General features: G+C 44.6%; 1 protein-coding gene across 2 annotated transcripts in view; it reads right to left on the bottom strand.

The window, feature by feature from the left end:
- SLC23A1 (solute carrier family 23 member 1) overlaps nucleotides 1-25,337 on the bottom strand; it is a 473,358-nt gene extending 448,021 nt beyond the window's left edge. For both annotated transcript variants that reach the window (XM_085617881.1, XM_085617882.1), the window contains exon 1: nucleotides 25,197-25,337. Coding sequence is in view for 1 of the 2 variants with exons in the window: in XM_085617882.1 (XP_085474008.1) it covers nucleotides 25,197-25,202 (6 nt within the window). In the remaining variant the exon portion in view is untranslated. The remainder of the gene's footprint in view (nucleotides 1-25,196) is intronic.
- Nucleotides 25,338-26,067: the final 730 nt, after the last annotated feature.

Below are 26,067 nucleotides of genomic sequence, written 5' to 3'. Positions count from 1 at the left end.
AGCACCAGGCAGTATCCAGTGCCACTCCTTCAACCTTGCCAGTTCACTAGTTGAATACCATCCACCTTGCTGTGTGGCACCCCCCGGCAGACAGCTAAAGTACAACTACAGCAATCCAGAAATGGATGTGCATGCACAGGAGGCAGTGACCCATTACAATCATTTGTTGGGACACTTCTTAATGAAGATGCCCCAAAAGACTGTTACTTGACTCTGCAAGATTAAGGAGAAAATAAAACCCTTATCATTATACCCATAAAGATGTAGGGAAAAAAAGATCTTGGATCTGAATCGGAGGGTACAGGATATTGATTCCCACAATCGCTTAGAGACCCAGGCCACAGGCGGGTGAACATCAAACCAGAGATACTTAAAAGTAAGGATAGAGATAGGGGTTGGCATCATTGCAGTCACGGGGACTGAGTGCATCAATGGAGGAGTGTAAAGGTACAGATGCACATGAGGTGGTACAAATTGTAAAGCATGTGAAGTGCAGTTGCAAATACGCAGGGATTGGCATGATTTGTGTCTCTATGTGAGGGTTTCCTGGCAGTAGGTGGTCTTTAGACAGTATGTGGGACCAAATAAGCTATTACTGTTGTAGGGCAGGCAACCAACTGGCACAGATACACTCTGGAAAAGGGTGATACAGCAAACACTGGGGACATGAGAATAATGGGCACAGCACACCTGATTGTGCCAGCATGAAGACTTGTAGTGCTGCACCCATGGGTCACACCACTTGGGTTAGAAGAGTGGACATGTGAAGGGAGAAGGATGGTGTAAGGATTACACTGCTGGGTTCAATGGGGAAATCACTCTCCTGACAGCAAAGCATATCAGCTAGTGAAACAGTTGCTGAGATTGCATGTCATAGTATTCTGTCCAACTATTTTTCTATTTTGACCTACACTGGTATTGAGTCCAGAATATCGACTACCACTATTTGTTCGAGGTTTGTTCGCATATGTAAGAATTGAGTTTGTATTTTTAACACCACATATATGCACTTTGAAGATATATATATATTGTCAGGTATTTAGAAATGGAGTTACTAATAGTACATCTAGATTTATATACTTAAATTGGCAATATAGTGGTAGTCAATATCAGTGTAACTGTAGGTCGATAAAGAAAACATGCTGCCATGATGCTTACATTTCTTAGTAAACTCTAAGTATGAAGGACTTGTTGCTACAGTATTAAGACAGAGCTGGTATTAAATAATGTATAAAAGATAAATGCTTGAACAGGAACTACCACAAAGCAACTGCAGTGTCATGGGAGCCTGACCTAAACACAGTCTTCCAGGCTGATATTTCATCAAGAGTTGGTGACCCAAAGACAATTTTCCTACTTGTCACATGTTGGAATCTCTTTGTCCTGGCTCTTGGAGGGCACATGCAGTGGGTGTCATAAGTGTGTATGAATACACATTCGCACTTGCAGGTGACTTCCACCAATAAATATTCAGATACAAATGAGGGATCTACAATCCAAGGCACATCTGTTTTGGCCACAGCAAGAACTTCACAGTGCACCTCAGACGCCACCTCCACTGCACCAACAGTTGCTGCCTCGACATCCAGCAGTGTTGGCAAGGCTACAACCACCATTGCTGCACCTACCATAGGCCACATAACCAAAAGAACTAGAGGTCTACTGCGATTTCTACATTTGCCACTTATTTTGGCCTAAATACTGCATCACTATGGCCTGGAAGTCGGCCACAGCACCGCTGTTGAAACGCTGGCGAGCAGCCATGCTTCGCTGGGCACACACGAGCTCATAGTGAGCAAACGATTGTGCGTGAGAAGAGATTGACCAAATCTGTTAGGATGCTGGACAACCTACCTAGACGAACTTGAGACAGGGGCAGACGATCATCCCCCTTGATTGCTTTATTCTACACCATGTGAAGTAATACATAAGGAAGACCCTCTCCTATGGACACTACCACTGGTCCGTTCCATCTGATTGGTTTGATTGATGGTTGAGTGTTGAACCCATCTCCCCGTTCCTGCATGACGGTATGCAAGGGATGAAACCAATAACTATGGAAGGAACACTGATATGAGTCATTGTCCGTGCACCGAGAGTATTACACGCTTAGATTCTGCACTGTACCCGGACGGGGACACACACACACACATGCATGCACACACACACACACACACACGGGTGTGGGAGGGGGACGGAATTTGTTCCTATCAATAAATGTTCTGATTAACGTTCAACTGAGTATGAAATATGCTAAGATGTTCGAGGTAATGACGGGCATTGTTAAACTCAAGGCCCACTAATGGCACATGTTTTGTTCTTTAATGAGGTGGGCGTCAGCTGCGCCTGAATGTGGGAGTCAATTGGGTGGAAGGGATACTCTACAATGTAACTAGTTCTGGTGGCTGTCTGATCACATACTGCTATACTGTATATGGCTTCCTTCTGTTCCCACAGCGGATGATTTATGTATGATATTAATGTTATTCCAGTCAAGTGAGACAAAGTGAACAAATTGCAATAAAGATATTACAAAAAAAGAGAAAGGCACCTAGCACTTAAAATGTGCCCAGTAATGTGCCCACCTGTAATTACTTTATGGTATTGGTGTTTCTATAGCACGCTAATCACCTATGAGGGTATTTAGGCACTCTGCAGCATGTGTATGAGGCCAGTCCAGGGGGCTTACTAAAAAAGCCGGGTTTTCAGCTTCTTGCACAAGCCAAGAAGACATGAAGAGTCTCTGATGTGTTGTGGGAGGTTGTTCCTGACTTTAGGGGCCAGGTACGAGAAGGTGTGGCCCCCAGCTCTGCTTTTGTCTATGCCTAGGGTGTGTGCTAGTGAAAGACCGCAAGAATGGAGGTGTCTGGAAGAATAATGGAAGTGAATGTGGTTGTTCGCGTAGGCAGGACCATTTTTGTGGGGAGCTGTGTGGGTGAGGAGTTTAAACTGCGAGCACTTATGTTTCGGGAGCCAGTGGAGTTCCCTAAGGTGTGGTTTGATGTGGCTCGGCATGGGAGGTTGAGGACTGATCTGGCTGCTGCGTTTTGGATGGTCTGCAGTCTTCATGTGAGCTGGTTAGTAATTCCTGCATACAGAGTGTTTCCATTGTCCAGTCTGCTGGTGATGAGGGCTTCAGTGATAATTTTCCTGGTGTTGTGTGGTAGTCACTTGGGGACTTTCTTCTGCATCCTTAGTGTGTTGAAGCAGGCCGACACCACAGTGCTTTTTGGGCAGTCATGTCCAGTTTGTTGTTTAGTCTGAGGTTTCTCACTTGCAAGTAGGGCATGGGCCCACGGTTTGTGGGCCACCAGGTGGAGTCGCATGGTATGCGTTCTTCCTGAAGATTACCACCTCAGTCACCTCTGCAGCAAATACAGCTTCCACCTTAGTGACCACAAGAACTGCACCCGCACAAGCAGTACAACAACATAATAACCAGCTGACAGTACTGCAGCACCATCAGTGCCACTATTTCAACACCATCAGGTTCTACTACTGCAACAACAGCAGCTACCATGTGTGCAGCTCCAGCAGCTGCCACTAGTGCAGCCACAGCCGGCCGCTGCAAACCCTGCCACTTCAAGAACACCATCATGCTACCCTAAGCCCACTCTTATATTTATAGTGGGAAGCTGCTGGGTTTATGCCAAGTGTCATATGAGTGCTGCGGAAACAAATGATGGACGGAATGCTGAATAAATCAATCATCCACCCCCAGTCAAGATATCTGGGTTAAATCCATCGTTCTTTTGCTCACGACGCCATCCCAGTTTGGACCCAGCCATATGTAAATCAGTCTTGACCCTGCTCATCATGGCAACAGTCCAGCCCGAACTGAGAAGCCGAGTCCTCCCAGGACTGGAAACAAGCACCCTGGGACCGGTTTCGGGGTAACACCCCTCATAAGCCAGGCTAGCTTGAATCCAGTGGCACAGAGGGCAAGGGACCAACGTCTGGGCAAACCCAACCCACTTAGGGTAAAAAGTGCTGCAGCAACAAATGATGGGCTGAATAAATCAAATATTCACCCCCCAGTCAAGAGATATGGATTTAATTCATAGTTCTTTTGCTTATTACGCCACCCCAATTTGGACCCAGCCATATGCAAATCAATCTTGACCCTGATCCTCATAGGAACAGTACAGCTGAACTGCCAAGCTGGGTCCTCCCCAGACCGAAAACAAGCATCCTGGGACCGGTTTCGGGGTACCACCCTCATCAGCCAGGCTAGCTTGAATCCAGTGGCACAGCAAGCAAGGTATCCATGTCTGGACATTGCCATCCCACTTAGGGCAAAATGTGTTGCAACAAAAAATGATGGACGGAATGCATGCATGCCTTTCTTAAAAACTATTAAAAAATACTGATATACATGGCAATGAAGGCCAGTTACACTTATAGGGATTAGCGCAAAAATGATGTCCTGAAGAAAGCTGACCAACCCACATGAGCGATTCTAATGGCTGGATCATGACAACCTCAGCTGTATAGGATCACTACTCCCCTATGAAATTGCACTGTTTGTAACCTCGCCAATGGACCAACCATTAAAAAAGTTGTAGGATTCAGCAGGCAATTTAATTTCTTCGCACAATCCCTAAAACCTCATAGCCAAAGAACTACACACACACAAACGTGTTGAGCCTATCGTCCCTCCACACTAGATGAGCAGGATGAGGGTCCGAAGATGAAGCAAGCCATAGGTGGTACCTGTGGGTGAGGACCCTAAAATATATCCCACAAGGGGGCGCAGTGATTTTCACCTATTTACCTGGGTGAAAAATCCTCCACCCGAGTGAGATAGTGGCAATGAAACATTCTGTCTTGTGGATAGTAGAAGGTAACCCTCCTCAAGTAGTGTTCCATATGACACCCCTACAGCTCATATTTTCAGAGTGCAGGCTGCACAAATAAATTACACCCAGCCCTTTCCCCTCTGAACATCCACGGAATTAAGTCCTCATGACACAGAGTTTGATAAAACAGTTAGTACAGAAGTGTCTCAACGCAATAGCATCTCATTGCCGCCAAAGACCGCCATCTATATAGTATGTCTTTTTGTCAACTGACTACCATAGAAACATCGGTGGCCTCTCTGAGCAAATAGCAAGCTCTTAGAGACAAGAACCCTTATGGGGAGACGTATGGCAACTGCCATTGATGTATCTTTTCCAGGTGCTCCTTCTGCTTGTCTAGAATTTATCAGGAAATCAGTTGGAAAGTGTGAGATTTTTAAAAAAAACAGTTTGGACAATGCTGCCATCTAGCGGGGAATGTTACGTGGATTTCGGTTTCAACTGAAAAAGTCGGGTCTGCCTGTGGGTTTGTTACCAGCACTTAACAGTTCAAACCAAAAAACAGAAACCCTGCTTTTATTACTTAGTGAAAGTGCTCATTAGCCATTGTGTACCTCATGCTGTTAAATGTGTCATATGTGAATTGAACTCAGGGGGGGTTTAAGGTATTCACCAAGCAGAGCGCTTCTGTGTGGGTTACATGTCTCCATGGAATGTGGAATGCAGCTTCTCTTCAGAATCATACAGAGGAACTGCTGGCAAGGGGGCCTTAAGAGGCCGTAGACATAACTTGGCGGAGGGCCCAGGACTAGGTGGGTGGAGGTTCTCATAGTAAAGGAAAATGGTCACGGAGCAAATAAGCAACATGTACCATTTATTGGTTTTATTTATCACCTGCTTTTGGTCAAAGGATGTCTTCAGGGTAATATATATACAAATTTTATATATGTCACTGCTTCCTCTCAAGTATCTGGGTGGCGTGTAACTAGCAGACTATTTGTGCACAATGTTTTGTTTTTTTAAATCATGCATTACATATCACATGCAATATTTACAATGTGATAAATATCAACAGTAACCTGGAACCGATTAGAGGAGTGACCGCACACAGAATGATGTTGTATCTTCCATATAAAGGCAGCAAACACGAAGCAGTGAAGTATAAGTTTCCTTTATTCCAACCCCTGCTGGAAAGGACACGTCCGGCACGAACGGTCTCCCAGCAGTTCTAACCCACCATACAGAACACTAATACATTCTACAATTCTATAATTCTAGAGCACAATATAAAGTTCTACCTTTAACTCTATACTTACCAAAAGGTGCTCCATATCATAAAGCACAATACTACACAATCCCCCCTTAAAAAAAAAACGTAACTACAATCAATCATTTCTTAACTCTTTGGTTTTTTAACAATTCCTCCTTATGATGTCTTAATTACATTAGTGTAACAGGTAGGTGCATCAGTGCTAGAGAAACACAGTAAATTCTCATCAGGAGTTACCTTAGAAATTAATAAAGTGCTCTGAGTACTACCCCTTTCAATGCACCCAGGAATTGTATTACAACCATCCAAATCATTGACATCAGTTTCTCGACTTACAAAATTATCTTGGGACAGATCAGAAACATTCAACCACCAAAAATTTCTAGTCTTGCTTTTATTTTCTTCCACTCTCCCGTTCACACCTCTAACCAGAGCCAAACGGCTGAAATGCCAAACCTCCCCTTTTTGTAACAAGGCTGTGCTGGTCATAACTTTGATTACTCTCTTAGGTTCACTGAATTTGCTTTCACCTATAGCAATTTTCTTAGCACTTTTGATTCGTACCCATTGCCCTTCACGCAAATGAACTTGTCTAGTACCATGTTTATGATCATAATACAGTTTGGGTTTTTCTTTTGAGACTCATTAATATACTTCCTTACCTCACACATGTCACAATCATTTCACTTCTATTTAACCAGCCAGGATAACTTTGCAATGAAGTATTCTGCCTCTCATTAATGAAAATTAACTTTTTCCAACTGTGCCATGAATTGCACCCCATTGTCAGAAAGGATAGCGGCTGGAAACCCTTCCCTTAAGAATATCTCATATAAAAATGTGATTACAGTTTTTGTGTTGATTACTTCTACAACACGAACTTCCAGCCACCTGGAAAAGGTATCTACAAGAACTATGATGTGTTTCTGTGAACCAGCTTGCCATGAGATGTGTCCCATGAAATCCAATGCAACTACCTCCCACTGGAGCTTTGGACAACCAAGCTAAAGGTGGATTAAATGTTTTGAGGGTTTTATCAGATACTTCACATTAGACACAAGATCTAACACATCTTTCAATGTCCATATATACTTTGGGCCACCAATACAGTTCTCTCAGTTGGAGTTTAGTGCGAGTAATGCCAGAATGGCCTTCATGGCACAAGTTAATTTTTCTCGTAATTTTTTTAGAAGAAACTACCTTATCCCCACGTAAGACCAATGAATCACACATGCAAAGTTCATTACGCACCTCCCAGAAACCCCTGAGCTCATCTTTTAACAATTTCTTATCCATACCACTCCAACCGTTCACAATCAACTCCTTAAGTTCAAGTAATATGTGGTCAGAACTCTCAGCTTCAAACCATTCTCTCTTACTAAAACTGTTCTGAGCTCTATCAAATGACACATTGGCAACAGAAAATGAATTCCAAGAATTATTGTCTACCTCTGTCACTGGTGGGGACATTCGGCTCAAAAAATCAGCAGTGACATTTTTTACACCTTGAACATAGTGTATGTCGTACAAGAAATCTTGTAATCTTATGGAGTGTCTTACAATTCTTGCAGTGGCATTAATCAGTCCTTCAGTCGTTAATAATTTAGTACGGGGTTTGTGGTCACAGCGCAGAGTAAATTTTCTGCCCCATAAGAACTTCCTGAAATGCTCCAGTGCCCACACGCATGCTAAAGTTTCTCGTTCAATTACAGAATACCTCGCCTCAGTAGGAGTAAGGGAACGAGATGCAAAAAGTATTGATTACTGTTTCTTTGTTATTTTCATCCAGTTTGGTAAGGACACTACCCAATCCTTTACTGCTACCATCGGTGGTGACAATGGTATCAGCAAGAGGATGAAAATCTTGTAAATTAGGTGCCTGTACAATCGCCTTTTAATTTCTTCGAACGATCGTTGACAAACGTCACATCAGTTAAATTGTACTTGGTTCTTAAGTAATGATCTCATGGCATGGGTTTTTTCTGAAATAGTTTCTACACATTTTGCATACCATTCTGCAAGTCCTAAGAAGGATCTGAGATCTTCCTTAGAATTCGGTGCAGGGGCATCAATGATAGCTTTAACTTGGCTAGTTTTTGGTCTAATACCTAAAGAACTAATCTCGTGACCAAGATACGTAACTTTCTTTTCTGCGAATTTACATTTCGAAATTTCTGCTTTCACACCCTTACTTTGCAGGATGTTCATTACCTTCCTTAATTGTTCATTGTGAATTTTCTTATTAGCTTCCATTATCAAAATATCATCCTGGAAGAACACCACTCCTTGCATATCACCAAATAACTCAAACATCAACCTTTGGAATACTGCCGCCGCAGATGCTAAACCAAATGGCATGGGCGAAATTGGAAGCAACTAAAGGGTGTGAAAAAAGCAGTATATTGTCTACTAGATGAATGTAGAGAAATCTGATGATATGCAGAGGAGAGGTCAATGGTTGAAAACCATTTAGCGCCTTTAGTTAGGGAAAGCATCTCATCAACTCTGGGTAATGGAAATTGGTCTACTAGAATTTTATTGTTCAAATACCTCAAAGCAATTCACATACGAATTTTGCCGTCTAGCAATAACAATGGGAGAAACCCACTCAGAGGCTTCTACAGGTTCAATAATGTGTGCCTCTTGTACTTTTTTAAGTTCATTCTTAACTTTATCTCGTATAATAAGGGGAATGTGACGTACTTTATGAATTTTGGGAACAGCATCCGACTTAATACGAATCATGTGTGTAAACCCTTCAAGTTTCCCAATTTCACCACTAGAAATACTTTGAAATTCTTTTCAGACCCATTTTTTGTTTCCTCAGCATCACACATAACTAGCACTTGTTCAGAACTATTGGGATCAAGAATAATATTAAATGCACGTTGATCCTTCCATCCTAATATGGAAGGTCCATCCGCAGCCACATACAGCTTACACGAGGCCATTCTGCCTTTGAACTGGAAAACAGGAGTTCTGTACCCTAATATTTCTATTCTCTCTCCAGTGAAACTTTCTAGATTTACATCAGTAGGTTGTAAATAAGGGCCTATAGCATTCACAAACTTATCTTCCCAAATAAAGCAAGCAATAATAGTGAATGGTGAACCAGAGTCTGCTGCAACTTGTAAAACTATGCCACCAAGGGACATCATGCACATAGGTTTGTTGCTATTATCTCCATTTAAATTAAAGACAACATTTTTCTTTAGACCTGTGGGAATGGTACTGGGATTCTCAGGAGACTCATCAGAGTAATTTTCGGACAAGTCTGAACCAATTTCCATTACATATGCTACGCGACTCTTCTTATTACGTTTTGCCCTAAATACTTTCGCAAAATGTCCTATAATTCCACATTCTAAACACTTAGCTGTTTTTGCAGGACATCTATCACACCTGGCAGTGTGTGAGGTACTTCCACATCTAAAACACACAAAACCAGTATTGTTCCCTAAAGTGTTCTCTTCTTTCTTCCCTCCCGGTGAAGTGTGCGCTTTACAAGAATATCTGACATTGACATTGACATTTCCTGGAGTTGGAATTCTGGTACGTTTTTTGATATTCGGATGTATTGGTTTTTCTTCTCCTATTGTCACTAATCTTGTTGACTGACTTGATTTGACGGAGTTACTGCTTTAGCGCATCTCTCAGAATGTTCTGCCTTTTTCACTAAGGTAATGATATCCTTGAGACTTGCCTCTCCTTCAATCCACAACCTTGAATGTTTTTAGGCCTCGCCTGAGCCAGCGCATGCGCTGATCTGGCGAGACATTTAGTAAGTGGGCTTCAAAAATCCGACCACACGCTTTTTCTGTGACCTAAAGCGTGCGGTTACGCGCACAGTTACGAGCACAGTCGCCCTCTGGCTTTCCTCGTCATGGCTCATTAAGCGCTTCGCTCACGGGCACCCTTACAGTGCACGATCGCGATCACTTTCACTTTCGCGGCCGCGTCACTTTCACAGCCGCGCGGCCAATGCTGGTTATTTATTTGAGGTCCTTTATGCATTCTTTTCTTGTTTGCCTCGGCTGGGTAGAAGCATGGCGCCTGCTTCAGGTAAGCCTACTGACTCACTGATCTCTCGTTCTCTGCACCGGCGTTGCCTCCTCATCTCCTCCACCCTGGCAGCCCCATAGCCCCTCCAGCTTGCCTTTGCCCCGCCTGTGGAGCTTAGCCTTTGTACTACCTGATTGGCTCTTTCACTTCTTCTATGAGCAATTGCTTTTCAGACAATTTATTCTCTTTTTCTTCAAGCGCTGCATGAGAATGCTGGTTTTATACACCCGACTTCTGTGTATGCTTCTCTAGGAGCTCTCCTCCCCACCCCATTCCATGTCGCTCTAAATCACAGAGTGCTTCTGCCCAACATCCGCTCCACACTGTCGTATCTGTGTGTACTTAATATGAGTACCATTTGCGTTACACAAGGTCACATTCATTTACTAAACACAGGGAGATTACGTGAAGTGCCCACGATCAGCTGATGTTGAGCTGACGCTGGGACTAGAACCTGGTTCTCCAGTTCTGAAGTCGGCAGCCATGATAGCAACTCCCCATCCTCTTCTTAGACAGGTCATGTCATGCTTTGTCCGTAAGGTAAATAAATATGATTTGCCAGTCTCTTTTTCCTGGGCAGTCGGAGACAAACAGCAGACCCTGTTTTTATGTCTCTTTTTTTCGCTGCCTAAGCCCACCAGCTCCCACCTAACGCTCTAACCCTTTACTTTCGAACCCTTTGCCTGAAGAGAGTGACCTGCGATCTGTTGATGTCAATCACTTTGATAAACTGTACAGGCCCATCTGGTAAAGTGCGAGCCAAGCAGCAGTATAGTGACTACAGCTCTTGCTAAGAGTGAGCTCGTTGTTTTCAAGAGGCCCAGGGCTCATTCTGTAACATCCTGCTGATATGCTTGAACTGGGGAGGTGAATGTATAAGTGGGGTTGGCTTAATTCAGCTGGGATGCAGGGTTGGATTGGGATAAAAAATCGTCCTGGGCACACCAAAAAAGTGGCCCACATTTGTGTATAGCCTTTCCGCAAAACACTGCTTCAGTGAAGTTTTATGAAAAGAAAGGGGGTGAGGGGCATGTTTTATTAACTTCACTTAGATTAAAAAAATTGACCAGATTAGTTCACACTGCTGAGCCACACGTGAATGCAAGTGAGACCACTTCTGCGCAGGCCCCCTGCCCCACTCAATCAGCGTACATTAATGGGCCGGCCGGCCCAGCGAGAGAAGGGGAGTGATACCTCCCCCCATCTGCCTCTAGAAAGGCCTCTCAGGCACCCACTGGCAGCATCCTAACAGCACAGACAGACCCAAGGGCGGTCCAAACAAGCATTGGCATAGCCAATAGGTCTCGCCTTTGGGACCTTATAAGTGTTTCGCCATGCAACGGTTGATGTTGTTGCACCAAGGATATTGTGCTACATAACTAAATACTTATAAGGTCCCAAAAGCGAGACCTATTGGCTATGCCAATGCTTGTTATTCTTTGTGCACATAACAATCTGATCCCTGATCATATCATCGTGTAAAGATCCAAATTTGCATTTAATGGTCACATTTTTAAGTGCCAAAACATTGTCTTCAATGGACTCACTTGAATCCTGTTCACGTTTGTAAAATGCACGTCTGGAAACCACTACACACACAACAGGCGAATAATGGTCATCAAGATCTGCAATAGCACATTTAAATATGTCAAAATCACCACTTCTTTCAACTTTTTGCATTTGGGTATATATCCTGAGGCCTTCAGGTCCTAAACAATGCATTACAATTCGTTTTTTCCTTTCAGGTGACATGAAACAACCATTGTCCTCCAGGGTAGCGATATAATTAATAAAATATTCCTTCCACTGTAGGCACTTCACAGTGGGTTCCCCAGGATTAGTTAAAAAATTCCTTAGAGGTATTAAGACTGAAGATGTACTGGCAGAATTTCGCTCCATACCAGGTTTGGAGAAAAACACACAGTCAGTGATATAAATGCAGCACAGATAAAGTGAAAGAAAAGAGCGTAAATGAATATCAACAAAAAAGAAATACTTCTTCTTACTACAGTATCAGGAGATCCTTGGTCAATTGCGCTGTGCTCCTTGTAAGTAATATTTTCCTCAAGCAACAGCTGACATGATCCTTAGAAACAGGGATCAGTAAATACTTGAAACAAACTGCAGAGTTTGTGAATGATTAAAGATGGCCGCATGTAGGATTACGCACCTTGACCTCATATGTTCTGGTACATATCAGGGTTAACAAGGAGGTCTGACGTTAGACACACGGGCTGATGCGTAGAATTTACGATGAGCACCCGCGATGCAGCGATGCCTCCGTGTTCCAGGGAGAACGGTGCAGGATGCAACAGCACTCAACGACAAAGAAATTCAAAGGTAAACAGCCACAAATGTAGTAAGCTCTGTAGGCAATAGGGAATTTTCGACTCACACACCGCGGGCGGAGTTCCCTCGTAGTAGTTTGTTAGGTCTCGCCTAGCAAACGCAGCGCATGCGCGCTGCTTCGCCTTGGCGAGACTATTGTTGTCGGTTTGGTGCGCGAAGGGAGACAAAACATGTGCGCGCACGGACAGGCGATGTGCACGCTCATGACGTCTCCTCTCTGCCTCACTCGCTCCCACCGCGCGCTCACACGCTCCCACCACGCACTTGTCTTTGAACTGTGAACACTTCCTGTAACGAACTTCCGCCGCCAGCGATCAACACCGGAGAGGCCCTACCCCGGAGAGCGGCCCTCCTAGGCGCGGCAGATGAGCGAGTGCGAACAGCGGGGCACAGGTGTCCATAACATGACCCGAATCTGATTCTCCAGGTCCTGTATTGGCGCTGGCAGAGTCCAGATGGCATCGTTGCCACCCTGGGGGAAAGCGGGAGGACGCAGAGCTAGAAGGAGTTACTGCACATTTAGCATATATATTTGATTGGCAGTTTTACATAGCGCCAACTCGGCCCAAGGACATTGGAGTGTTTTACATGAACGCTAAATTACATTTCGCAAAGTCGGGTTATTTTAATTTTGTTTGATCTAAACCACCCGGCTGGGAAGTATTGTACTGTAATGTCGTTTGTGCACAGGTAAGGGAAAGAACTTCACCTACAATGCGATTCAAATAAACAAATCTGAATACCTAGCTTTAAAAACTTCCGATTCTTGTAGAAACAAAACTTTTAAAGGTCAACTTCTGCTCAGGCTGGACACATTCAGAAAGTCTTACACCCTGAAACAGGCATGCTCTGGAAGGGCCCCAGAATCATATCCGACAGGCCCCATTAATCTTCGATTTTAGAAGGAACTGTAAACAGCACTTCTGAAAGACCTCTCATAATCTGTGCTCGCCTGCTCTTAGGATTTGTTATTTGTACCCCTCCTTCCCCCCAATGGTGTTGGAGTGATATTCTTTTTGACATCTGGATTGGCTAAGTGGCATGATATTTTAACAGAGATCTTTACAATGGATAAAACGAATATCTGAGGACGAGGGCACCATCCATAGGGAATAGTTAAGATACTATTACTTATTAATTTCTTTATCCTTCAGCAGAATTTTAGTTTGTATTTGCAAAGATTCTTCTTAATCAAGCTAATGTGACCTTAGTCTTCCTTTTAATGTATGTGCTTCCAGCAGCTGCAGCAACGTATGCATCGGAGACAGTTGCCTGCTTGCAAAGAGGCGGTACTGTAGAGTGTTTTGTTTTTCCCTCGAAAATCCTCATCAGGCTATGTTACGTGTCTCCTGGACACCCTATCCCCTTTCACTCTAGGCCTGATTCTACTTCTCTGAAGTCTTTTAAAACAACCTCATTCATTAATCTTTGATCTCGCGCTGCACGCTATGCTAATGTCTGGTACTACGGGCACAGGGTTGCTCCCTAAGTACTCTGTAGTCTCTATCCCACACATTGTCTATGTGACCCAAGTCCTCTACGAAGCATGGACAATCCCTTTTCTCAGAGAAGGTACAGAATAATGCATCATAATTGATAAGAAGGATTTCGACCGTTCCAGTGTGGCAAAAAAGGCTCTTTAACACATGACAAGAGTGATAACGTATTCTATTGCACCTTAAGACAAGCACAAACTTTCATTGTTTTCAGTATTAAAAAATAAATTCTGGTTTTAAGCAGTCTTTCACAATAAGTTATTCCCTGTGAAAAGGACTCGGTAGGAGATATATCTATATAATATATCTAATATAAATATAATAAACAATGGCCCTTTTTGCATCCTATTTTTTTAAAGTTTTGTCCACTTCATATTAAACATTGTTAAATAATTCACTCATTGCCAAGTAATTAATGTTCCTGTTTGTGACGTCATACTCGTGATCTGAAGTCTGAAAATAGACTAGCTATAACTAGAGGAAGTAAGAGTGTGGTTGCAAACCTACAGTTATTGCAGACTTATTTATATACTCATGGGGAACTCCAACGAGAAAATCTCTGAAAATTGTAAATGTTATGTTTTTTTAAGGAGAAACCTACCTTTTTGTACCAGATTATGCTTTCTATTTTGACAGATTTAGACTTCGTATCCCGCATAGTGCACCTCATAAAACAAAGGGTTTCAAAGGAGTGCCCAATTGGTCTGTAAAATGTGACTTGTTAATATTGTTGTAATCACTGTAGAGTGCCAGAGGATTTCAAATGAGTGAAATGCTTACTGGGGGACTGTCGGTGTTTAGAAGCATCTGGTCAAACATTTCTTTCAGGTTATTGTTGTGGTGCTTGCCAACTGTGGAAAGAGAGGCAGGACTTGAGTCTATTGTGGGCGAGAAAAGATGGGGTTTATGTAAACCACAGACCAGTGCATGCTACATACTACGTACTGAACAGTGACTTGGCCCCTTGGCGTTTCATGCGGTGGATGTAGGTTTGGAAATGTGGGTCTTCTCTGAAGAGGGTTTCTCATTTTCGCTCTCTAGTGTGATCAGTCTTCAGCCTCCTAGTTGTGTTTTCCCTGCCTCCACCCCACACCCCCTCGCTCTAAATTCCCCATGACAACGTACACCGAGTTATACACAGAGTGGTTCATGAGGGAGATTAGGTTCGGATTGTTAAGCCCCAATGTAAATTTCAAAGTGGCATCTAAGTTTACGCCACCTGTTCAGGTGAAAGGAGTATCAGGAAGTGCTTTGTTATTACACAAAAGAGGTTGGTACAATAAGTGTTCTGTAGTAGTTGTAAAACCAGGCCAGGAGAAACAACAGTTTTAAAGTGTAAAATATGACTCTTGTTATTTAATGATGTTGATATACCTGTGTTAGGATGATAGCAATCGAGTGCTATCTGGGGCATTGTCGGTAGCAAACAATTTGTTACAATCACAAGATGCAGTAAGTGCTATAACAAGAGTTTCATAAACGAATGTGTTGACAGACAGGCAAAAAGAATTGTCCACTATTGTCACTGATCACACTTGTCAGGGAGAGGTGTCTTTATCTGAACCTCAGGTCAAAGATATGACAAACAAGCATGATGTTAATGAAAAAGCGGTGTCAAATGAGAATGGAAGTGTTTCCAAAAATGTTGTACTGGATTCTCCTTGTGGGAAACCAGCGGTACACCAAACTACGAGTAATTAAATTACCTGGTAGATTAGAGGATTATGTGATGTAAATTTTAGAATCTTTTATTAATTGTGTGTTGTATATATCTTGTTTTCTTCAAAATGTGTTTTTTTGCAAATGCGTCAGATAATAGATATAAACAAGCATTGGGATAGCCAATAGGTCTCGCATTTGGGACCTTATAAGTTTAGCCATGCATTTTTGACATTGCAAATAACAATGCCTTTTATTTTTGTTTTCGTTTTTGAAACATAAATAAAAGGCATTGTCATTTACAATGCCAATAGCATAAACTCACGTAGATGCAAGACCTATTGCATTGCAAATGCTTGGTATTTTTTTGCTGAGGAACTCGAAATTTGTGAATACAAAAATTCATGTAGTAGCAAAGGAGAGCGACTCCAAACTGCACGCAGTGGGTGGGAGTTTTAGGAAGAGGTTGTGCGATCAGGGGTTGGACCAGCAATCGTCGCCAAAATGATGTTGTATCTTCCAAATAAAGGCAGCAAAGCACGAAGCAGTGAAGTATAAGTTTCCTTTATTCCAACCCCTGCTGGAAAGGACACATCCGGCACGAACAGTCTCCCAGCAGTACTAACCCACCATACAGAACACTAATACATTCTACAATTCTGTAATTCTAGAGCACATTATAAAGTTCTACCTTTAAATCTATACTTACCAAAAGGTGCTCCATTACATAAAACACAATACTACAGCCACACAACACCGTTCATTGTTTCATTTTGTCACCACTGAGAATAAAGCCTTGAGGTTCAAGTAAGTGTGAATGTGAGAGCATTTTAATGGTGGCTGCTGCCCTTTTTTTAGACGCTGCGCGCATTTTCAGGTTACATTGAACAGCTCCTAAACAAAGGAGTGCAGCCAACAATAAAGTGAAAGCGTGTATGGTGCTTTCACCCAAAGTGATAAAAAAATACTTAATTTCCAAAGCTTGTCTAACGCGGTCGCTAAAGTGAAAGCGGCGCATGCTGGTAATTAAATAGTTAAATAAGCACGGCCACAAAGTGAAAGCGGCCCGTGCAGTATATTAAATAATTAAATAAGCACGTCCACTAAAGTGAAAGCGGACTGCGCCATATATCAAACAATTACATTTGTGCGGCCGCTATAGTTAAAGCGGACCGCGCTGTAATTTGAATAAATACATTACTATTAAAATAAAAGCGGATGGGTGCTGCGATGTCATGGGTGGAATAGGGGATGAGCATTAAAGAAAATAGTGCTCACTGACTTATAAAGCAGACCATGTAACAACACCAGTAAAAGGTCCAGTCGTTATGGGAGGTAACAAATGCTTGCAGACAAGGCGGTACCAAGGAGGGACTACAAGCCTAATAACGACTCGGAAGCCAACGTTTACGAAGGACAGTGACACAAGCTAATTAAAATTATGGGCGGAGAGTGGGCGTGGCTTCAAAGCCATACTCCACTACTGCATGCCTCGCAGCAGTGCATGCTTTGCCCAGGGACAACCTAAAACGAGGAGAAATAAAGACATTTAACCTTGTTGAACCTCCCAAACGCCTCCCCTAGGGAGGCGTAAGTTTTTGGCGCTGCCTCAGATTTATGATTTCTCGTAAATCTGGGGTAGTGTCAAAAATCTATGGATGTTGCTCGGAATGCCCCGAGCAACACCCATTGCATGCCCCTTTAACGCAGAAAACTGTGTTCTTGGAACAATATTTAACAGGCGGCATTAAGCCCAAAAAAGTGGCTTAGTGCTGCCTCATAAATAAGGAGCGGGCTCCTGCGCCACGGAACATCACAAAAAGTGATGTTCCAGCTGCACAAGGTGCCTCATAAATGAGGCCCGTGGTACTTATTTTGATAATTTCCAACTCTCACCAGTAACCAGAAGCACCTTGATTCAGCTTGCAAGCTTGAAGTTTATCAATTGTATTCCAACCAAATGGAGGCCAGTGCTTAATGAGACCTTGATTGACTATTGGTTTGACTACTGCAGTCCCCTGTTTAGTGCATTTTACTGAACTCCATTGTGCTCAACAGGATGCAGTTTTCTGGTTTGGATCTTTGAGGAAAAAATATTAATAGTGGAGTAGGGAGGAAACTGGTTGCCTGTGGATTTTAAAATCCACTATAAGTGTCTTTGGCAGGGGCACGCCCATCACCCAGATCCTTACTAGAGAGGGAGTCACATTATACTCACCGAGGACCATAAACTCCACCTTCTGTGAGTATTACACCGACCTATATAGGAAACCGGACAAACAACTGCCTGAGACCATAGAAACAGCCACTATGGCTTATGGCTGCGTATGTTGGACCCTGCTATGAGGAAGGCATTAGGGAAAGCAATATCAATACTGGAAATCTGTATCGTTGTCAAAGACATGGATAAGGGTAAAACCACAGGCCCTGATGGACTCCCGGTAGACTTTTACTCTGCATTTGCACCACTCCTTGCCCCTCATTTGGAGAAGGTATATGCAGACTCGCTACGAATTGGTATGTTGCCGGACTCCACCAAGGAGGCGCAGGTAGTCTCTCTATTGAAAACCAAATACAGGACAGCCTGTCCGTCTGAGTTTCGCCCACTCTCCTTGTTAAACATGGATTTTAAGATACTCAGTAAACTCCTAGGCACAAGACTGCTTCCATTTATGCCAGGGCTGATCCAAGCTGACCAAAATGGGTTTATACACATTAGATCGACTGTCAGGAACCTCCGACGAGTGTGTCACGCCCTATACCACCATGATATAACTGACTATCCAGATGCCGTAGTAATGGTGGTTGACCTGGAGAAAGCTTTTGACTCCCTGCGATGGAACTTTCTAGTATCCATTAGGAAGTGGATGTGTCTGGGAGATGGGTGGCTTAAATTGGTACGGTTATTATATACGAGCCATACAGCAAGGGTCAAGATGAGTGGTATCATCTCTGCCTCCTACGACATCCACAGAGGGACAAGGTAGGAATGCTCATTGTCCCCACTTTTATTTGCTCTAGCCATCAAACCCCTGGCAGAGTGTTTTAGACAGGAGGTGGCACGGTATGACTTGCTCCTGAAGGGAAGGGAACATATTCGCTCTTATATCTGAGAGGCGGTACCCGGGGGGTAACCCATGCCCTGAGCATTCTGGAGGAATTTGCAGTGCTGACAAGACTCCGAGTTAATAAGTCCAAGACACATATCTTTTCAATAGCGCCTGCATTGCATCAGCCTTCAACCCTAATGGCTGGCCTCAACTGGGCTCCCTGCTCATTCAGATATCTGGGAATACAGGTGTGTTGTGAACCAAATAATATTTTGGAAGGCAATCTTGACCCGGTGACACGCTCCATTAAAACATGTATACCGTTCAGGGGTTCCCTGAAACTGCCAGTTATGGCCAGAGTGGCGTTGTCCAAAATGGTTATGCTTCCACTGCAATTATATAATTTTGTTAATCTCCCAGTGGTGGTTCCACAGAGGTGGTTCAGAGACCTATATGTGCTGCTCAGAGACTTAGTCTAGGAAGGGGGGAGACACAGGGGCTCCGGAGATGGGCGGACTAGGTGCCCCAGACTTCGAATTGTATTACCAAGCGACTCAAGTTCAATGGCTGGCTCAGTGGTTTGACGGGAGGGTTCTGGAGATGATAGACACCACGGCACTGTGGGCACACAAGAGCTGCTACTGGCTATAATGTTGAATCCTTAGGTTAAAATCCCCGCAACGGGGGCTCTTCTGCAAGTTGCTTTGAAATGTTGGTATAAGTGCCTCCGACGCATGGTGGGGTTTCCCCTTTATGCACCAGACCTCCCCCTGGTGGGGCTCTCACATGGTGATACTGTCACCCCATTCACGACATGTCAACTACGAGTGTGAACTGCACCAGGCATATTGACGGTTAGGGACTGCTTTCAAAATGGGAAGTAAATCCCATTGGATGACTTCCTCGCACACCACGACCTCCCCTCCTAAATGATCACGCATTGGTGAGGACTTTCTGAGCTTTGTGGCATGGGGGCAGACAAGAGCCAGAAACACATGCAGTCCTGCAGGCGATTGTGACACTGGAGTCAGAATGTCACCTAGTCAAATGGCAATACATGCACTAATGGAGATGGTTATACAGCCCGTACACAACGCACAAAAGAGATGGGGATTTTTATTGGGTAGGGAACTGACTGAAGTGAAATGGGGTAAATCCATGGGCAGCCCGAAGAAAGTCTCTTGGAATACTAATTTAAAATGTATACAATTCAATTTCCTGCACCTATCTCACCCCACACAGACTCAGTATTATGTATGAGAACATAGAACAGCAGTGCCCGAGATGTGGAGCACAGGACAACGGGTTTGCTCATATGGTATGGGATTGTCCAAACCTACAAGACTACTGGTACATGATTGTAGTGGTGCTCAGTGAGGTACGGTCATGTTCACTGCCCTGTACAGCGGAGGTCTGCCTTCTGGGTTTATTTCACAGACCCAAAGCTAGGAAGGTGGGCACTAAATTTGTGGACTTGGCTTTGGCTCTTGCACGTATTGCCCTCCGATGGCGGAAGAGCATGGGGGTCCACGGTGGTGGCCTGTGAATGAGAAGTGGAAACTTGGGCCAGGGAGGAGGAAAGAGCTTTGATTAGGGAAGACGCCCAGGAGATACAGCGACGTCAAATAGCGGGGTTGTGGCCGGAGGTGTTGCAAGCATGGGAAGGCAGATAGTATGGAGAGCCCCTCGAGAGAGAACCGGAATGGGGAACAGGCAGAGGAGAGCCCCGGAACTACACCTTCAGGTCCCAAAGAGTGATGTGAAAAAGCTAAGTAAGTATAAGCAAGACTCCCCCCTAATATCATAATAGTCCAAGATACCCTCTCACAGCAAAGAGTCGCAGACGCCACATAACCGCGGAACCTGAATCCCTACCATATATCCCGACCCCAGGAAGCCATGTTAGTTGATTTGTCTGCTATTTTAGATGTTGTATAGTTGTTTCTTGTACTTTGCTTTGATGTCTATGACTTGGTGACAACTGCAACTCACCCAAGGCATGATATGAAATAAGGGCATTGAACTGAGTTCTGATGTTAAAGTTATTGGGGACAACTGTTGGCCTCATGGGTAACATCCTGGAATATCTAGCATATCTCGATAATTGACAGAAATGAGTTTTGTTTATCTCCTTGATGCCCTTACACTTATGTACAATTTAATATGTAAAAATGCAAATAAAGAGATATTTCACTATAAGGTTCTTTGCATCACAGGTAAATGTCTCCATTTGACCCTCTTAGAGTACTTTCATGATATATTGGTTCATTACAGACTGGTTGGGGGCCAACTCACCCTATTTAGAGATCCCCATCTACATGGACAGGATCCCTAAAGCCTTCACTGCAACTGCTGGGGTGGAGATTGCAGTAAAGATTGTGAATTTGCTGAACACATGCAGAAAATGCCATGTTGTAGGTATTTGTTCCTGAAAAATATAAAACTAGTGGCCTGACGAAGGAACTTCTTCTTGGGGCCTGGTGGTCACTGAGCCGTTTCCCTGTGAGGGTCTGCGCTGCGAGGCACCGCAGTCTCTGTCAGGTAAATCTAGCAATGGTCAGAAACCCGTCAGTAGGGCAGGACAACCATCAATATAATCTGACAGCCCAGTGGTGGCTGGGCTGCCAGGTCACCGGTTAACACCAGCAAAGCCAACTGAGGCTTTGCATCTAGCAGCCGCCCCCCTCCCCCCCCCCCTCAAATGGGGTTGAAACCGAGAATTTGGTGGGACTGGAGCACTGACGATTTACAAAGGTAACCTCTCCTCACCAAACTCTAAATGACACAAGAGAGTTATGGTCCCACTAGGGTCCCACTTCAGCCACTAAGGTCTTAGCCTCCACCTTGCTCCATGAAATGGTCACCATGTAGACAAGATGTCTGAGGACGGTCAGATCACCTATGGAATGATCTTCTTGCGAAGCAAGAGCAACAAGCAACCCTCTTCTACACGTCCCAGTAATTTTGATCAAAATAGGGCCTTGAGGCCGCTTTGCTACACGATGCACTATACGAATATTCTGTCTAACATGCACCGTATTTTTACGTGACATATGTGAGAAAGTGCCATCTTTCTTGCATGGTATGCCACCACTTTTTGCTGAATGTACTTTGCCTGAGTGTGCCCTGGACTCCTGCCAATCAGGTGCCCAGGGCCTATGTCCCTTCCCTAAAAACCTCAAACCCCAAATTGGCAAACCCTGGCCACATGTCAGCCCCTGGTAAATGGTACCCTAGGTACCCAGGGCCTTGTGACCAGGGAAGGCCTCTAAGGGCTGCAGCACTCATTGTGCCACCTTTAGAGGCCCTGTACCCTAACACACACACACTGCCCTTGCAGGCTGAGTGTCTGGGTACAAGACAAAACAAAGAGTCGACATGGCACACATCCCTGTGTGCCATGCCCACCACCTACACTGCCCTGGCATACATCAGCCACCCTCTCTAGCTGGGTGCCCTATGCCAGTGGTGTGGGCACAGGAGCATGAGCCCTGTGCCCCTACAGTACCCAGGTCCATTCCTGGGCACTGTAAGTGCAGTGCTGCCATTTAAGAGTACATGGTGCTGAGAGCTCGTCAAACACGAACTCCACAGCACCATAATGGCAACACTGAAGACTGAGAAGTTTGGTATCAAACTTCTCAGCACATTAAACCGTCACTGATGCCAGTGTGGGATTTAATGTACCAAGCACCCCAGAGGGCATCTTAGAGATGCCCCCTGAAACCTAACCTACAATCCACGTCTGGTCTGAGAGGCTGCCTATGGTGCCCCACAGCAGACATGTTGCTGGACCCCTGGGTAGGAGAGCCCCTGCTCTCCTGGGCCTGCAACAATGCACATCCTGGGCGAGGTGCTAGGTCTCCTCCCCCAGGATGGACAGGGGGAAGCTTCAAAGGCATGCCGCCTCTGTGAGCTTCCCCAGGCCACTTGCAGCCCCCACTCTGGCGGGAAGCCTGGCCGGAAACCCCAAATAAGGACAGGGGATGTGCCAGCCTGCCAACCCCACCCCTCAGGTGGGGGAGGCGAGGTGAAGCACATCTCCGGGCGCTCACCATCTTGAAGATGGGAGGCCCTGCCCAATCAGGACTAGGCTACTGCCCCCCTCCCACAGGAGAGTGGCAGAATAGGGGGTGTACCCACCCCAGGACAGGGACCCATTGGTTCCTGCCCTTTACCTACCTGTAATGCCCCTAAATCTAGTATTTAGGGGCACCCTGAACCTTCCTGCCCCAGACTCCAGATTCCAAAATCCAAAGAAGAGCAAGAAGAAAGAAGACCGGCCGTGCAGCTGCTAAGAAGAGGAAGACACCAACTGCTTTGGCCCCAGCCCTACCGGCCTGTCGACCCTCGAATCTGCTCCTGCTACAACCCGGCACCTCTTGTGGCCAGCAACCTCACGAACCCCGGAGGACCTGGCTACCTTTTGGCTCTAAGCACCTGGGACTCCCATGAGCAGAGGCTCTGCTCACAATCAGCTTCTAATCCCTGGCATCAGCCCGGAACCGTGAATCCTGCACACTCTGCACCCGCCAAGCCTGACCTGTGCCGGAGTGAAAAAAGACCACGAGGACGACCTCCCAGCGACTGTGACCCCGAGTCCGGCACCCAAGGACTTCCCTCGACGCTCCTGACGAAGCCTGCAGCCTCAGAACCAGGTACCCCCCCCCCCCAACCGCGATCAACAGAGGGTAAGATTTCCCGACACCAAAAGGCACCCCTGCATCCGGCGCCCTGCGGCCCCCTGTGCCCAACTCCTGGGTACCTACCTATCCTCCAACTACCCAACTTATCTCTCGAAGTGGTGGTGGCACCTGAAGAATCTTCGTCCCCGAGCTTGCAGCCTTTTTCCAACCAGGAGCTTTCCCATTGAAATCAATTGAGCGCCCGAAGGCTCAAAAGCACCCTGCACCCAGCCGCCCGAGTGGCCCTGGCAGTGTAACCTCTACACCTATCTACTTCCCCATTTGCCCTGAGCAAGTGACCAGGAGCCCAGCTCCCACAGCTGCGTGGCCTGCTAGTCAGCAGCCACCAACCAAGGCCCACCTGCCTCCCATAGGATAACATTGGGCCTAACTCTCTCTGCACCCGGCTGCCCCTGTGCCGCTGTGGGTGTAACAACTGTACTTACCTGACCCTGGGAGACCCCTGAGTCTGTGCCCAGAACCTTAACTTTGCCAGTCGAGTACTTACCCAAAAGCCGATAACTCAATTTTCTCCATATGGTAGCATTGACTGTTTTCTTCTGAAATTTCTTCCAAGTGTGGAGTTTTCAAAATTTAAAATATTCACCAAAAATCAGCCGAGTAACGAAAACGAAAATACTCGCCTGATATTAGGAGAGATCCCAGTGCTGGATCTTGGTGCCCAGCACTGACCCTGAAAAATATTCACAACCGTACTTACCAGTAACCCAATTTTCTTCCATAGGACATCATTGACTGTTTTTCTGTGAAATTTCTTCTGTCAATTTTTGCAAACTTCAAATATTCTTTAAAAATCGTACAAACTGTGAAAACGTAATTACTTACCTGTTTTAGATAGAGGTCCCAGTACTGAGTCTAGGCACCCAGTACTGGATTACAAAAGTAACGAGAGCATACTATACCTGCAACTTGAATTTTCTTCCATAGGGAATCATTGACTGTTTTAAAATAGCAAAATATTGCCTAAAAATCATAGCAGCAACTAAGTCGACTTTTATCACTTGTTTCTAAGAACTGACCCAGGACTGAATCTAGGATCCAGTCCTGGAATTACGAAAGTAATCCTGAAAGTAATCTATTGCAAATAACTTAAAACTTCCATTGAACTCAATGCATTATTGTGTTGCCTATTGCACCAACCTGTAACTTTCTACAAAAGCCAATTGCATATTGCAAAAGTATTTACTTAAAGCATCTCATTCTGAGAAAGTATATTTTGATACCTATTGTTGGTTCTAAAATAAAACAAATACTTTTTTATATATAAACCATTGGCCTAGAGTTCAGTTATTGAGTGTGTGAGACCATTTGCTGACTGAGTGTGTGCAACAAATGCTTTACACTGTCCTCTGGTACTGCCTTACTGCTCGACCAAGCTACCACTTTAGAGAGTAAGGTTATATCTAACTTTAGCCTCTGCCAAACCTCTGGGGACTGTGGACTCTGTACACACTGTACCTATTTGGGAACTGTATATACAGTGTCTCACAACATAACATACGGAGAAAACTTTCTTATGAACACTAGGAAACATTCACATACATTAATTTACAATAAATGATAATTCAGAACATTAAAGAAATAAATGATTTCATCAACATAATATTTGCTTTGAATAAATACAATCGACGAAAGTAACTAAGTGCCAAACATTTCAAAATAACATCTGAATTTAAACTGCAATTTCAGATCAAAAACATGTGCAAAGATACATTCCTAGCTGCATCAGAAGACCGGTTTCACATACTGTTTTGAAAGGTCGCGCGCCACCTTTACATAAAGAGAGCATCTGGCGCTGCACTCACCAGCATCGTGAGGTCAGACCGGAAGCCCAGGAGGAAGGGTGGGATTCACGGAGCCTGGGTGGGGATGATGTATTCCTGTCCGATGCCGTGCGGTGCGGTGCGGGACAGACGCTTTCTTAGGCATTTGAAGGTGGTGAATGCGGTGAATGATGCGCAGTGGCGACAAGGTAATGATGTTTACTTTAAAACCAGGCAACCTTGAATGCAACATTGTGTTATATTGGACGACTGCCATTGTTTACCTTCCTCTCATGCTTCCCAGATCTCCTAATTGAGTAAATTATGCCGCCAAAAACAAACATTGCATCTCACTGCACATGTAAAAATATGTATGTGGAGAACATATGCAACGTTTGATATAGACGTACACCTATGAAAATTGGAGTCTCAAATGTGAATGAATACTAGCACCCTCCCAAAGCATATGCGTTGCTATTTGCTTCTTTGTACTCAGCGGCTATACTTGCAGGATCTAGCAAGACTAGAGACGTGTTTGACTTAAGTAGCGCAGGAACAAGTGTTGTTTAACTCATTATATCCCTCAGAGGCTGGGCTGAGAAGAGTCTTGGACTTGGCTGGTCTGCAGACATCAGGCGCTGATCCAGAGCAGGTGCTAGAAGTTAAAAAGAGCTGACACCTGGTTTGAAAGTGTCAACATTCAGACTGGCCTCTTAGCAGCACCCTGGCGCATCCTGCGATACAGATTGGGCTGCCTATGTTATTCATTCAATATAAATCCATTTTGGAAATAGGGTCAGCAACAAAACAGATTGTTGGCATTTTGATGACGAAATATGGTGATTGATAGCTTGTATGCGTTTGGAGTGGAAAGCCCTTCTTCGTTGAGACTCAAAGCACGGTTAAAGCTGAT

Source organism: Triturus cristatus, chromosome 7 (assembly GCF_964204655.1).
Source record: "Triturus cristatus chromosome 7, aTriCri1.1, whole genome shotgun sequence".
Taxonomy (NCBI): Eukaryota; Metazoa; Chordata; class Amphibia; order Caudata; family Salamandridae; genus Triturus; species Triturus cristatus.
Note: the sequence above shows the minus strand (reverse complement) of the source record. Positions and strands in the feature narration are given on the sequence as shown.